Source organism: Babylonia areolata, chromosome 35, assembly GCF_041734735.1.
Source record: "Babylonia areolata isolate BAREFJ2019XMU chromosome 35, ASM4173473v1, whole genome shotgun sequence".
Classification (NCBI taxonomy): domain Eukaryota; kingdom Metazoa; phylum Mollusca; class Gastropoda; order Neogastropoda; family Buccinidae; genus Babylonia; species Babylonia areolata.
In genome coordinates this window covers 4,783,099-4,797,594 of record NC_134910.1, presented here as the reverse complement: position 1 = coordinate 4,797,594, position 14,496 = coordinate 4,783,099, and the positions used below count along the sequence as shown (strand labels likewise).

At 42.0% G+C, this 14,496-nt stretch overlaps 1 protein-coding gene across 1 annotated transcript in view; it reads right to left on the bottom strand.

Annotated features, from left to right (window-relative positions):
• The window catches only part of LOC143277769 (uncharacterized), an 86,633-nt gene that overhangs the window by 14,112 nt on the left and 58,025 nt on the right, over positions 1–14,496 (bottom strand). Inside the window, exons 26-31 of the mRNA XM_076582670.1 lie at positions 9,799–9,882; positions 7,584–7,664; positions 6,517–6,633; positions 2,774–2,908; positions 2,137–2,217; positions 25–108 (exon numbers count right to left, since the gene is read on the bottom strand). Of these exons, the coding sequence (XP_076438785.1) occupies positions 25–108; positions 2,137–2,217; positions 2,774–2,908; positions 6,517–6,633; positions 7,584–7,664; positions 9,799–9,882 (582 nt within the window). The remainder of the gene's footprint in view (positions 1–24; positions 109–2,136; positions 2,218–2,773; positions 2,909–6,516; positions 6,634–7,583; positions 7,665–9,798; positions 9,883–14,496) is intronic.

Genomic DNA, 14,496 nt, shown 5'->3' with positions numbered 1-14,496 from the left:
ACACACTTTTTTTCTTTAACTCACTGCAGATATAATCGAAGTCACAGACAGTCCCGTCCCTACAGAAGTGCTCGTATACTCCGTCACACATTAGTCCCAATGGAATTTCTGCAACGGATGACCCATCGAGGTTTGAAAGGTTTACACGTGCACAAACAAGGTCAAGGAAGCCGCCGTGGGTCACGTAAAACAACAACGAGGGAAAGGGGGTATGGGGGTGGGGGTTGGGGGACGGTGGGGGGTTGTGGGGAGGGGTGCTGGGTGACAAGTGGCAGCATATAATGAAAACGACGTTCAGAATGATGTGAACGGGAACAAACAATACTTCAAGACTCCTCATTGGCTTCCAGTAGAATGATTTGTAATGCGCAAGGGATATATATATATATATATATATATATATATATATATATATATACAACCATCACCACCACCCTCGCACGTACACACGCACGCACACACACACACACACACACACAGAGTCTGATTCTCCAAGACTACTCCTACTCCTAAAAAGCACATCTTACTGTGTCATGTTGAAAGTTATGGGGAGATTGGTTCTGGATACTTCTGCTCCCCCCGCCCCCTCCTTTTTTTTTCGGTGGAAAACGGAGACACCTGGGCTTGGATTTATTATGTACTGTACTACAGCATTCTGCCGCTCAATGTTTTAAGAGGCGTATTCTGCAAAAGAGCTCCCTGCCAAACTATGAGGGGTTTTCGCTGGTCAGAAGCCAGAAGATAGTAGCAGTTTCAGTTTCGGTTTCAGTAGCTCAAGGAGGCGTCACTGCATTCGGACAAATCCATATACGCTACACCACATCTGCCAAGCAGATGCCTGACCAGCAGCGTAACCCAACGCGCTTAGTCAGGCCTTGAGGGAAACCCCCCCCCAAAAAAAACAACAACAAAAACTACTACTAATAATAATATGTATAAGGCGCAAAAACTTGATGAAGTCAACTATAAGCGTACAAAATAAAATAAAATAAAATAACTAAATAAATAACTAACTAAATAATGATAATATAAAAAAAGAATAAATGAATAAATAATAATAATAAAATAAATAAATAAATAAATAAATAAATAAATAAAAAAGACAACACTGATGATAAATAAGCAAGCCCAACGAACACTGTACGCTGCAAAACAACTGCTGCTTCATGAGCCCTGTTAGCAGAAACAACACGGCTAGCTTGAACATCAATAGGAATATTACAACTCATTCCCCAATTCTTACGCATCCTTATGTTCCTCAGCAGAATCAGTTTATAATTGAAGCAAGACTGGATTCATGAAACCGTAACCACTGGGACTGCATTTCGTCAGCGCAAGGTTTGACCAGAATACATAAGTTTCCCAGTCTGTGGGTTGATAATACGCGTACACGCTGGAACTTTTTTTTTTTTAAGCTTAGCGCACTTGGTGCTGTCAGGATCTTTTGTGCAGCACAGCCCAGAACTTAACAGTCACTGCATTCAACGAATATCATGCATTATTGATTTGCAACTTGCCATTGCAAGTGGAGTGATGGCCTAGAGGTAACACGTCTGCCTAGGAAGCAAGAGAATCTGAGCGCGCTGGTTCGAATCACGGTTCAGCCGCCGATATTTTCTCCCCCTCCACTAGACCTTGAGTGGTGGTCTGGGCGCTAGTCATTCGGATGAGGCGATAAACTGAGGTCCCATGTGCTAGCATGCACTTAACGCACGTAAAAGAACCCACGGCAACAAAAGGGTTGTTCCTATCAAAATTATGTAGTAAAATCCACTTCGATAGGAGAAACACACAAAACTAAACGCTGGGGAAAAAAAACAAACAAACAAAAAACAAAAAAAAAACAAAAAAAACGGGCGGCGCTGTAGTATAGATAGTGACGCGCTCTCCCTGGGAAGATCAGCCCGAATTTCACACACACAAATCTGTTGTGATAAAAAGAAATACAAATACTGACCTGATTATGTATACATCTTCAGGAGGATTTTCAACACGCTATAAACCTGCTGCAGTGACATTGTCCTTGAAAAACAATGTGGTGAAATGACTGAACGTGGAAGAAAAAGGTGGACAGACAGACAAATAGACACAGACAGAGAGAGAAACAAACAAACAAAAAAAACCCCAGAGACTCACTGCATTGTTTTGACGCATCATCACAGATCTTTCCGTCGGTGCACTCAGAATCTTTGCTGCAACCCGCACCTACAGCTTTTGCTGCACACACACACACACACACACACACACACAGGAAACAGACACAGAACACACACACACACACACACACACACACACACAGGGAAACAGACACAGAGAAACACACACACACACACATACACGCACACACACACACACAAGGAAACAGACACAGAGAAACACACACACACACATACACGCACACACACACAGGGAAGCAGACACAGAGAAAAAAACACACACACATACACGCACACACACACACGCGCGCACACACACACACACATACACACTCACAGAGAAATACACGTACATACTTATACACAGAGAGAGAAACGCACACACAAACACACACACACAATCACGAGAAACACACACACACATCACGCACACAATACACACACAACACACAAAGACACACACACACACACACAAACTCTCTCTCTCTCTCACACACACACACACTCACAGTCACAAACACACACATACACACACACAAACTCACACACACAACCCCACCCCCCTGCACACAGACACAAACACAAACACACACACACACACAAAGCCGTCAAGTTACCACACGATAATCGTCTGGCATCAGTAGCGTAGCCCGCCTGGCAGTGACAGCGGTGTAGGTCTGGGTGGCAGATGGCCAGAGTGTCACTGCAGCCTGAGTCTTCACACGCCCCGCCAACCATGCCATCCTTTATGTCTGCACAGCACAACACACGGCCTTCAGTTTCAGTTTCAGTAGCTCAAGGCGGCGTCACTGCGTTCGTACAAATCCATATCTGCCAAGCAGATGCCTGACCAGCAAGCGTAACCCAACGCGCTTAGTCAGGCCTTGAGAAAAAAAAAAAAGAAGAAAAAAAAGGAGATAAATACATAAAAAAAGAAATACTACTACTACTCTTTTCTTTTCTTTTTTTTATGTATAAGGTCCAAAAACTTGATGAAGTCAACTATAAGCGTAAAAAAAAAAAAAAAAAAAAAAAAAAAAAAGTAGCCGTGTACCGAGTGGTTATTCAAGGTACGGACGGTACAAAAGACTTAATAATGACTAGAACTAAACTAAATGATGATTTACTGTATTAAAGGATAGACAAGAATTCCCGTGCACAGGCCAGGAACATATAGAGGCCAGTCACAAATGGGTTTTTCTATTCTTTTATTTACAATTAACTATATGGAGAAAAACTAAGAGAAGAAGATATAAAAAGAGGAAGACAAAGAAGAGAAGACAACTAGGAGAAGAAGACAGTGCCTGGAATGACACAAATAAATGTCATTAGCACAACATGTCGGCACAAGTGAATAATAAAACACATGTATACATATTACATGGAAATGTTACCACTTGGTATTGCATATGTGTGAAGACCAAACACTGACATCAAATGACATTTCTAATACATTTAAATAGTGCAGGTAAAGTGACTGAAGCTACGCTGACCTAGTGAAAGTACACTGACAGTACAGATTAGGTAAAGCTTATACAGTGTCAAAGTGACTCAAATGAATCAGTTTATCATGTAGCACTATACTGGAGTAAGCCGTATAGGAGAGTGCATGATCACTAAATTACAATTAACAGACTGATACATATCAGGTGGTTTTAACCAGTAACTGATATAAACCCAACACTATCTTGTAATCATGACAGAATACTACACACATCTTGGAGTATGGAGAATCAGTGAAACACTACTTCATCACTGACAGCAAATGAGAAAGAACGCGTCATATGCACTCACTTGAATATTCCGGAACAAACTATTAGTGTCCAGAGACGTCACTGACTGTGACGTTCAGAAGAATCAAGTGGAACACTGAGCCAAGCATATGACAACATGGCAATTTTCTAAATCAATCATAGCCGAGCTGTGACTAACATGTCAAAGCAATAACTGAACAAAGCAATAACTGAACATACTCATATGAACACAAGTACTGTGTCAAACAATACAATTTACAAATCAACATTCTACACACTAGTATTTACAGCGATACGTAGCAAGATGTCAGCCGTTGTAAGAAAACACACGACACACACTCACACTGCCCGCGACGCAGCAAGAGAGAGAGAGAGAGAGAGAGAGAGAGAAGCTCTGGTCAGCTGACTGACCAGGTATGAAATGACCACTCATCACTCACTGTGCCAATTTATGCAGGTTAAGCGGACTACAAAGACAGTCACGTGTGCTGCAAAGCAGATTGGCACTAATCTGGCCAAATCCGACGACAACTGTGTTTCTGACAAGGTGTTCAGTGACAGATTTCTAAATGATCCCTGAAGCGATTTACGTCGGATAAGTTACAAAAGAAAGAGCTTAACACCTACTTTATAATGGATATAAAATGAAGTGTTGATTATTTAATTTAAAGATGAATTTATAATCTTACTTTAAGTCACCTAAACAGGGTCAGTTTTAACGAGCTCGTCGCTGAAAATTACAAACTGCGTTAAATCAGTTTAAAGTTGGCAAACACAAATGGAATAGACTTAAAGAGTGAAATGCGACGATTCTGCCAGTATACAATACTTGTAGTTTACTGATCTGACAAAAGAGCTATTAATTAATTACGGTGAAGCAGAAACACAGATTCCAGCTCAGCCAATATCATACCGCGACGCTGGTCGAGGAGTAGGCTGTCTGGCGAGAACAAAATGATGCAAGCGGCTTGGCGTTCAAACTGGGAGTGATGTCACACAATCTGTGCGCGGGTTAGTTGGGAAAAACGTTGTGTGATGTTGCTCATGTGTGAGCAGTTTTGGACCAAGCATAGAGCGCTTGGTCACAATAATACAATAAATACATAAATAGGCCTTCACCTAAAGCTACATGGGGTAACCAGCCGCCATGGCGAAGTGGTTAGCGTCGCCGACTGACGGCTGGGAGGACGCGGGTTCGAATCCCAGCGGAGGTGGGTTTTTCGGCCCGTGGCCGGCTCCTACCCAGAGTTGAGTGTGCTGTGGGCTTAAATGGGGAGACCGGGACCACACAGTCGAGTGTCACCCATTTCATGGATGCGTATTTGGGTGTGTTGCTCTAATTACCTGACCAACACTGCAAGTGTATGTATTTCTCGGGCCTGGTTAACGCCGGGATATCTTTAGGACAGGAAGTGTAGAGTACAGCCTTGTCACGCAGTCCCAAACCAGAATGGACTTCCACAGCAACATCGTCATCCTCCTCTTCCTTCATCATCATCAATATAAACAAAACATTCTCAAAGTCTTAGGCTTTTCATGCCCTGCTCTCATGGTGACCTCAGTTTCAATACCCCTCCACTTCTGTGCTTGGGGTGAGTCCTGTCAGTGTCTTCAGTGTCGGCAGATTCATGGGGGACTGTTGTTTGAGGAACGTGGTGGCAGTCTCCACTCTGGGAGGGACGCTCACTCAGTCTGGCTCCACAACTAAGCCATTATTGTCGTTAGTAGGGGGCTTAGTAGGTGGTGTCCTAAGTACTTTGAATCAGAACAGGCACCACTGAACACCACCGAGGTGACTCAGCAGCAGTGCAGGGTGTCCTCTGGTGTGTGGCTTCCTGGCGACCTAACATCGATGGTTCCCTGCGGACTGCCGACACTGGAACTGTGATGGACGAACCCGGGTATGGCCGCGTATTGGGGAATCTAAATAAGCAGTGTGGGAATAATATTTAGAGGTAATAATAATAATAATAATGGTATTTATATAGCGCTGAATCTTGTGCAGAGACAAATCAAAGCGCTTTTGCACCAGTCATTCACACGCATGCATAACTCTAAAACTGGAGAAACTGAAGACAAGGAAGAGGCAGGGAAGGGTGGCTATTTTGGGAAGAGGTGGGTGTTAAGGCCAGATTTGAAAGAGCTGAGTGTGGAGACTTGACGAAGCGAAAGAGGAAGTTCATTCCATTTGCAAGGCCCAGAGATAGAGGAAGATCGGCGGCCAACAGTCGAGAGGTATACGTTTATTTATTTCTGTGTGATGTGTTGTAGTTTTTTTCAAGCAGATTTTTAACATGTATTTTCATTCTTCATTATTTTTGTTAATAAATAATAATAAATGTTATGATTCTTTTGACTGACTTGAAATGACCTCAGCTTCAAAGAACAACAATGTGCACAGAGGGAATTATGTATACCTGCAGATACAGCTATGTACACGAAAACACATGTCCCGGCAGTTTAGCACACAACACAACACACACACACACACGCAGGCAGGATGTAAAAAAGCTGTACAAGCTTATTCTTTTAGCCTCAATAAAGATCATTTTGACTTGACCTGACTTGACTTGACATACACACACACACACACACACACTACTCACCACAAATGCCCTGTACCAGCTTGCTGACCGTCTCAGTACAGACACAGATCCCGTTCTCACAGTGTGCCCCGGCCATGCAGTCCCCGTCACTTCTACAGAACGCTCCTGGTTTGAGTTCTGTACAGGAGTGGTGGGAGGAGGGGGGAGGGGGGGATGGTAGGGGTGTGGGGTGTCAGACTGATCAGAAATCTTTGACTTTTGCACGGACTACAGATGTGTTCTGTTCTGTTTGAAAGAGGGAGAGAGAGAGGGGTGGAGAAAGAGAGGAGGGAGAGAGGGAGAAAGAGAGGGGGGGGACAGAGGAGGGAGGGACAAAGAGAGGAGGAGGAGGGAGGGAGGGAGAGTAGAGGGAGGGATGGAGGAGGGAGAGAGGGAGAGAAAGAGAGGGAGGGAGGGGGAGAGAAGGGAGAGAATAGGGGGAGGAGGGAGGGAGAGTAGAGGGAGAGAGATTGGGGAGGGAGGGAGAGAGGAGGGAGAGAAAGAGAGAGAAAGAGAGGGGGAGGGAGGGAGATAGGAGGGAGAGAAAGAGAGGGAGGGAGGCAGGGAGGGAGGGAGGGAGAGAGATTGGGGAGGGAGGGAGAGAGATTGTGGAGGGAGGGAGAGAGATTGGGGAGGGAGGGAGGAGGGTGAGAAAGAGATGGAGGGAGGGAAAGAGGAGGGAGGAAGGGGTGAGGAAGAGAAAAGGGAGAGAGGGACAGAGGAGGGGAGAGGGAGAGAGAGAGGGTGGGAGAGATAAAGGGGGGAGAAAGGAGGGGGAGAGACGGAGGGAGAGGGAGGGAGAGAAAGGGTCGGGTGGAAGGGGTTGGGGGGGAGGTGGAGCAGGAGAAAATAGTGGGAAGGAGAGAAAGAAACATGAGAGAGAGACTTTTCCTCTTATCCATGTACACATGCAGAAGCGGATGCGTGTAATCTATCTCTGGCTGCTGATCAGCCATTCACCCACACACACGCACACACACACTCATTCACACATACGCTCTCTCTCTCTCTCTCTCTCTCTAACACACACACACATACACACACACAGAGTACAAATTCAAAACACAAGAATATAGATATGTACTCACTGCATCTTTCCACTGAATCACAAACAGTACTCTGCTCACAATTGGACGTGTCGCCAGAACAGTTTTGATGAAGATTCAGACCTGAGGAAAGAGAGAGAGACAGAGAGAGCGAGAGAGAGACAGAGAGAGAGTGGAAGAAAAAATATAACCTTATATATATATATATATATATATATATATATATATATATATATTTGTTTTAATTATTAAAAAAGTATGATCAACATCATCTAATTTTAGAAGGTACAAATATGACATTTTGTCCACACCAGGGAGTTTTACCAAATGAATGGTCCAACAATGCTGCCAAAAAGGTGGGGAAAAAAGAAGAAAAAAAAATGAAATGAAATGAAAAGAAAGCATACACTTGGATTCTCGTGCTGTCTACATCAGATAGATTCTTTTAGAGAGAAAAAAAAATCATGGGATAAGACAAGAGGTTTAGAAAAACAGTTTGTTTTCACTTCAAGAAAGTGCCCGAAAAGTGTATGTGATATTCATAATTTGTTGTTGTTGTTTTGATTCAATTTTACCAGCACGACAATATACCCAAATTAAAGGCAGATAATCTCAAGTGTTTACAAGTCAAAACTAAATGCGAGCAAACATGTCACATGCTTCTGTGGAGGGATGTCTCTCAAATACACATGTACTCTCTGAATTTGAGGCTTTGAAGCCCCTTCTACCTAGATTAATCTTGTAAAGACGCTGTTGATAATATTGTACAGCTGTTAAACATTTCTGAAAGTCTCCTTCGTAGTCCAGGAGGAAATGAATGATTTATTAACGTGTACATTTAACTTTGTACACTGCAATGACATTGTGACACTCAGTGTGACACTGACGGTAACTATGGCACAGTGATGCATTGTGACACTGCTAGTGACTGTGGCAGTATGGCACTTAGCGTGACACTGCCAGTAAATATGACACCGTGACACTTAGTGTGACAGTACTAATGACTGTGACAGTGTGGCACTTAGTGTGACGCTACCAGTGACTGTGGCAGTATGGCACTTAGCGTGACGCTGCCAGTAAATATGACACCGTGACACTTAGTGTGACAGTACTAATGACTGTGACAGTGTGGCACTTAGTGTGACGCTGCCAGTGACTGTGGCAGTATGGCACTTAGCGTGACACTCTCAGTAAATATGACACCGTGACACTTAGTGTGACAGTACTAATGACCGTGACAGTGTGGCACTTAGTGTGACGCTACCAGTGACTGTGGCAGTATGGCACTTAGTGTGACGCTGCCAGTAAATGTGACACCGTGACACTTAGTGTGACAGTACTAATGACTGTGACAGTGTGGCACTTAGTCTGACACTGCCAGTGACTGTGGCAGTATGGCACTTAGTGTGACGCTGCCAGTAAATGTGACACCGTGACACTTAGTGTGACAGTACTAATGACTGTGACAGTGTGGCACTTTGTGTGACACTGCCAGTGACTATGGCACAGTGTGAAGTTGCCAGTACCTATGTCATTGTGGCACTCAGTGTGACACTGACAGTGACTATCATTATGCTACAGTGTGCCACTGCCTTTAGCTATGGCAATGTGACAGACAATGTGAAGCTGCCAGTAACTATGGCACGGTGATACACATAGTGATACACACAGTGATAGGGTGCAACAGTCGAGTGGTTAAAGCCTCGGACTTTCAATCTGAGGGTCTAGGGTTCGAATCTCGGTAACGGCGCCAGGTGGGTAAAGAGTGGAGATTTTTCCGATCTCCCAGGTCAACATATGTGCAGACCTGCTAGTGCCTGAACCCACTTCGTGTCTATACGCAAGCAGAACATCAAATACGCACGTTAAAGATCCTGTAATCCATGTCAGCATTCGGTGGGTTATGGAGCATTCGGTGGGTTATGGAAATAAGAACATACCCAGCATGCACACCCCCGAAAGCGCAGCATGGCTGCCTACATGGCGGGGTAAATAAACAAAACGGTCATACACGTAAAATATCACATGACTGCCTCGAGTGTGTATGTATGTGTGTGTGCCTGGAATCTGATTGAATGACACAGGAAACGAATGATGAGCGCCCAGTGGCAGCCGTCAGTCGGCTCTAGCCAGGTAGGCAGCCTGTCGTGCAAAATAACCCCGTGTTTGTAATGCGCTGAGAGCTTGGTCTCTGACCAAGGATAAGCATAAGTACCCATATCAAATCCAATCCAATCAAATCAAATGGAATACTCACGGCAGAAGCCATCCAGGTCACATACAGCGCCCAGTTTGCAGTAGCCCCTCCTGCTCCCAATACACACTTCCCCTGTGTCCAGCACTGCAGACAGGACAACAGGTGTCACAACAAACGGTGGTTTGTCAGCTCTAGTGGCGACAAGAGGAAGGAGGAGGAGGACGAGGAGGAGGAGAAGAAGGAGGAGGAAGAGAAGAAGAAGAAGAAGAAAAACAAGAAGAAAAATAAAAACAACAACAATAACAAAAAACAGGAGAAGGAGGAGGAGGAGGAGAAGAAGAAGAAGGATAAGAAGAAGAAGGGGGAGGAGGAGGAGAAGAAGAAGAAGAAAGAAGAAGCGTTTAAGCATTCAGTCAGTACATTAGAACTAGTTGATCTTTGGAGAACATTACACCCTAATAGTAAAGATTTCACATGGCACAGAACAAATCCATTTATAGCTAGAAGACTCGATTATTGTTTCACATCACACAGTATGCTACATTGTTGTGTTTCTTGTGAGCATCGGACAGCCCCTAACTCGGACCACAAAACGGTTGTTACAGAGCTTAATCAGAATATTTTTTCCCGTGGGCCAGGATACTGGAAATTCAATAATAGCTATCTTAAGAACACAGAGTTTGTCAAATTAATGAATGAAGTGCTAGATAATCATTTAAATTATGATGTCAGTGATAATATTTCCTATATAAAAAAGTGGGAATGTTGCAAAATTGAAATAAGAAATTTGTGCAGTGAGTTTGGTAAAAATGTTGCATGTAAAGAACGGAATAACGTGAAGAGATTAGAGCTACAAATTTCAGACGTTGAGAAAGACTTAGTAAACGATCCGTCTAACAAAAACAAACAGACTCGACTTCTAAAATTAAAACAAAATCTAGAATTATTGTTAATCGAAAAAGCGAGAGGGGCACAAGTCAGATCAAGAATTAAGTGGATTGAGGAGGGTGAACGAAACACAAAATATTTTTGTAATTTAGAAAAAGCTCGAGCCAAAAAGAAAATTATAACAAGACTTAGTAAAGAAACTGGTGAAGTTATAACAGATCAAAGAGAAATACTACTTGAACAGGTGTCTTATTTTAAAAACTTATATAGTCAGACAACAGCAGTAGATGATGTAAGGGAAGCAACCGATATATTTATGGCAGATGAAAATTTCCCTCGTTTGAATGGTACGGATGCTGCTGTGTGTGAGGGACCTGTCACTCTAGAGGAAACGAGCAATGCACTTGCGAAAATGAAGAACGGGTCTGCCCCAGGCTGTGATGGAATTACAGTAGAATTCTTTAAAACATTTTGGTGTAAAATAGGCAGTATCGTGACAAATTCCTTCGTAGAATCCTTTAATAAAGGTGAACTCTCTTACTCTCAAAAGCAAGGAATTATAACATTGATACACAAAGGAAAAGACCTAGAAAGAGATAAGCTAAATAATTGGAGACCTATAACCCTACTCAATACAGATGACAAACTACTTGCAAAAACACTAGCAGAAAGGCTGTCGTCCGTTGTTCACACTTCAGTTAATGAAGATCAAGCAGGTTACATTAAGGGCAGAAACATATCTACAATTATCAGATCGATTGATGACGTTATTAATTATCTGAATAAAACAAAGAAAGCGGGATACTTATTAGCAGTAGATTACTCCAAAGCATTCGACTCCATATCAAAAAGTTTCTTGTTACATGCTTTTTCTGTCTTTGGTTTTGGACCAGTCTTTCAAAAATGGGTTACTGTCTTATTTAAAGGTTGTACAAGTTCTGTTAATCATGGTGGCTGGATATCTGAACCTTTCGACGTGCTGTGTGGTATTAGACAAGGATGCCCATTTTCACCTTTGGCATTCGTGTTAGCTGTTGAATTATTAGCTATTAAAATAAGAAACAGTCCCATAGTGGGAATTGTAACCCCCCGATCCGAGAGAAATGAAGATGTGCATTTAAAAGTAAAACAACTGGCAGATGACACAACCTTGTTTCTTAGAAATATAGAGGACATGAATAGAGCGTTAAACATTTTTACTTCTTTTGAAAGATTCTCTGGACTGAAATTGAATGAACATAAAACAAAGGCACTAAGACTAGGTAGACAGAAAAGAGAGGTAAATCTTCCATTCTCAACAGTAGATAGAATAAAGATATTAGGAATCCATTTCGAAAGTAACCGAATGGCCAAAGACATTGAAGATAACTGGACAAGCAGGATTGATCAAGTGAACAAAATCATTAAAGAGTGGAGTAAACGTGACTTAAGTATTCAAGGGAAAGTAGTCGTGATAAAATCATTTCTTGTCAGTCAATTCATTTACGTTATGCAGTCGATTGGCCTTCCAACTGAGGTTCTGAATAAAGTAAACTCAATTCTGTATAAGTTTCTGTGGCAGAAAAAACACAGTAACAAGAGAGCTTTCAAGAAAGTTAAAAGATAAGTAATGGAAGCGAGTGTAGAAGAAGGTGGTCTGAACATGATAAACATGATCCAGCTCCAAAAATGTTTTCACCTACAATGGGCAGGAAAACTGTTTGGGGCGACAGCCAAGGAAAACTGGAGTGTGATCCCTAAATGGCATATGGATAAACTTGTTAAAGAAAATGTGTTTCTCTTAAATTGTAGACCAAAAGATCTAATAGGTTTGAACATGATAAATAACGGTTTTTGGAAAGATGTAGTTAGTTCGTATCTTGACAGCAGGCCGTTAAAATCACTTTCAGACATCAAAAGTAACAACTTTCACTCCCAAATGCTGTTTAACAACGCCTTGATAAAGTGTAAAAACAAATTATTATTCTTCAAATCTTGGAATGAGAAAGGACTTGAACAAGTAAAGGACATAATCAATTTCAGGGAAAATAGTGTTGTCTTTAAGAGAGATACAGGATATAGTGCGTAAAAACAAAGCAGGCATTGTTTTTGAATATAACGCATTGATAAATTCGATACCAAAGGCATGGCTTCAATGGACAGAAAGAGGGGAAAAGGAGGATGAAACACAGAAATGTGATGTAAGCCTGTACAACACAAATCTAAAACAGATTTTTTAAAAATACACTCGTAAACAAAGAGAAAACTGTTCCCAACGCATACTACTTCTGGCTCAGAAAATTTGGTATCCACTTACTCGGGTCAACCTGGTCTATAGCGAGAGATATAACAAAAGAAACTAAATTAAGAGTTCCGCACTAGAAAATTTTACACAACATCTACCCCACCAATATCCTTCTGAACAAAATGAAAGTAGCAGAAAACAATAAATGTCCCTATTGTAAAGATTTGGTAGATTACATTGAACACTTTTTTTTGATTGCCCAGTAACACACAACTTCTGGAAGTATATTGAACAAAAACTACTAACAGAAAAAAGTGTCCACTTGAAACTGTCAAAATCAGATATCCTGTTTGGGATTGAAAATTCACCACATCTAAAAGGAAATTATGCGTATATCAATAATATAATATTAGTGGGTGAAATGTGTGTAAGTATCTATAAAAAGACCAAATCAGTCTTTCCCTTACAGGTTATTTTTGAACGAGAATTTGAAACAAGACGAATTCACGTGGAAAAAAACAACAACACCTCCATCTACAAATAACGTCAAATGATCGAATGAGAAGTGAGAAAGAGACAAATATGCACACAGAAAGCACACCAGAGCATGACCCCCCCACCTCCCCTCCCCACCCCCTAGACAAACCAAACAATCTTCCAACACTAAAGTTTTGCAACGTGATTGTCCATATATGAAGAAACAAACAGACATAGAATTGTGTATGAATGAAGGTGAAAAAAACAAACAAACAAAAACAAGGAAAAACATAGATTCCAAGTTTTGTACACTTAATTGTATGACTTGTGCATTTTCCTTCCATATTATTGTAACAAGCCCAAAATCAGTGAATGAAAAGTATTTATTTTATTCCATAAACGCTTATGATTTCTTTGGCATTGTGTGATTTCTATACAAAATAAAATGGTGGTCGACCCAAGAAAGTCCGGGTACCAAAAAAAAAAAAAGAGAAAAAAAAAGAGACAAGTTTACGGTCACGATGTTTCGGTGACAACGGCTTTTCCAAGAGAATAGCCAACAAGCCGTGGTTTACGCTAGATATCAGTTAGTCAATATTTTTCCCCAACCCCACTATACTGATAAGCACCTACCAACCAGTCTCTCTTTCTCTCTCACACCAGATCTCTCTTACCACCAGCTCTCTCACATCTCTCTTACCACCAGCTCTCTCACACCAGATCTCTCTTACCACCAGCTCTCTCACACCAGATCTCTCTGACCGGCTCTCTCTCACCAGCTCTCCCACTCTTCAGAGTCTCTCCCGGCGCCGGCGCCCAACACCCAAACGTGTGTTGGGACTGCTAGCCCGGGGAGAGCAATACGACTTTTCTTTGTACAGCAGGTATGGATCTTTAACATGACCTCCATATTCTAGGGAGTAGTATTCTGAAGTTAGTGATGCCTAGGATGTTGTCTGCTATGGAAATGCTTAGAGGATGTTGCTTGATTTAGAAATGTTTGATTTCAATAAATTCATTTGTGTAGTAACTACGGATAAATGAGATGCTATACATTAAAAAAAAAAAAAAAAAAAAAGGAGGAGGAGGAGGAGGAGGAGAAGAAGAAAAAGAAGGAGGAAGAAAAAGGAGGAGGAGGAGAAGAAGAAAAAGAAGCAGGAGGAGAAGAA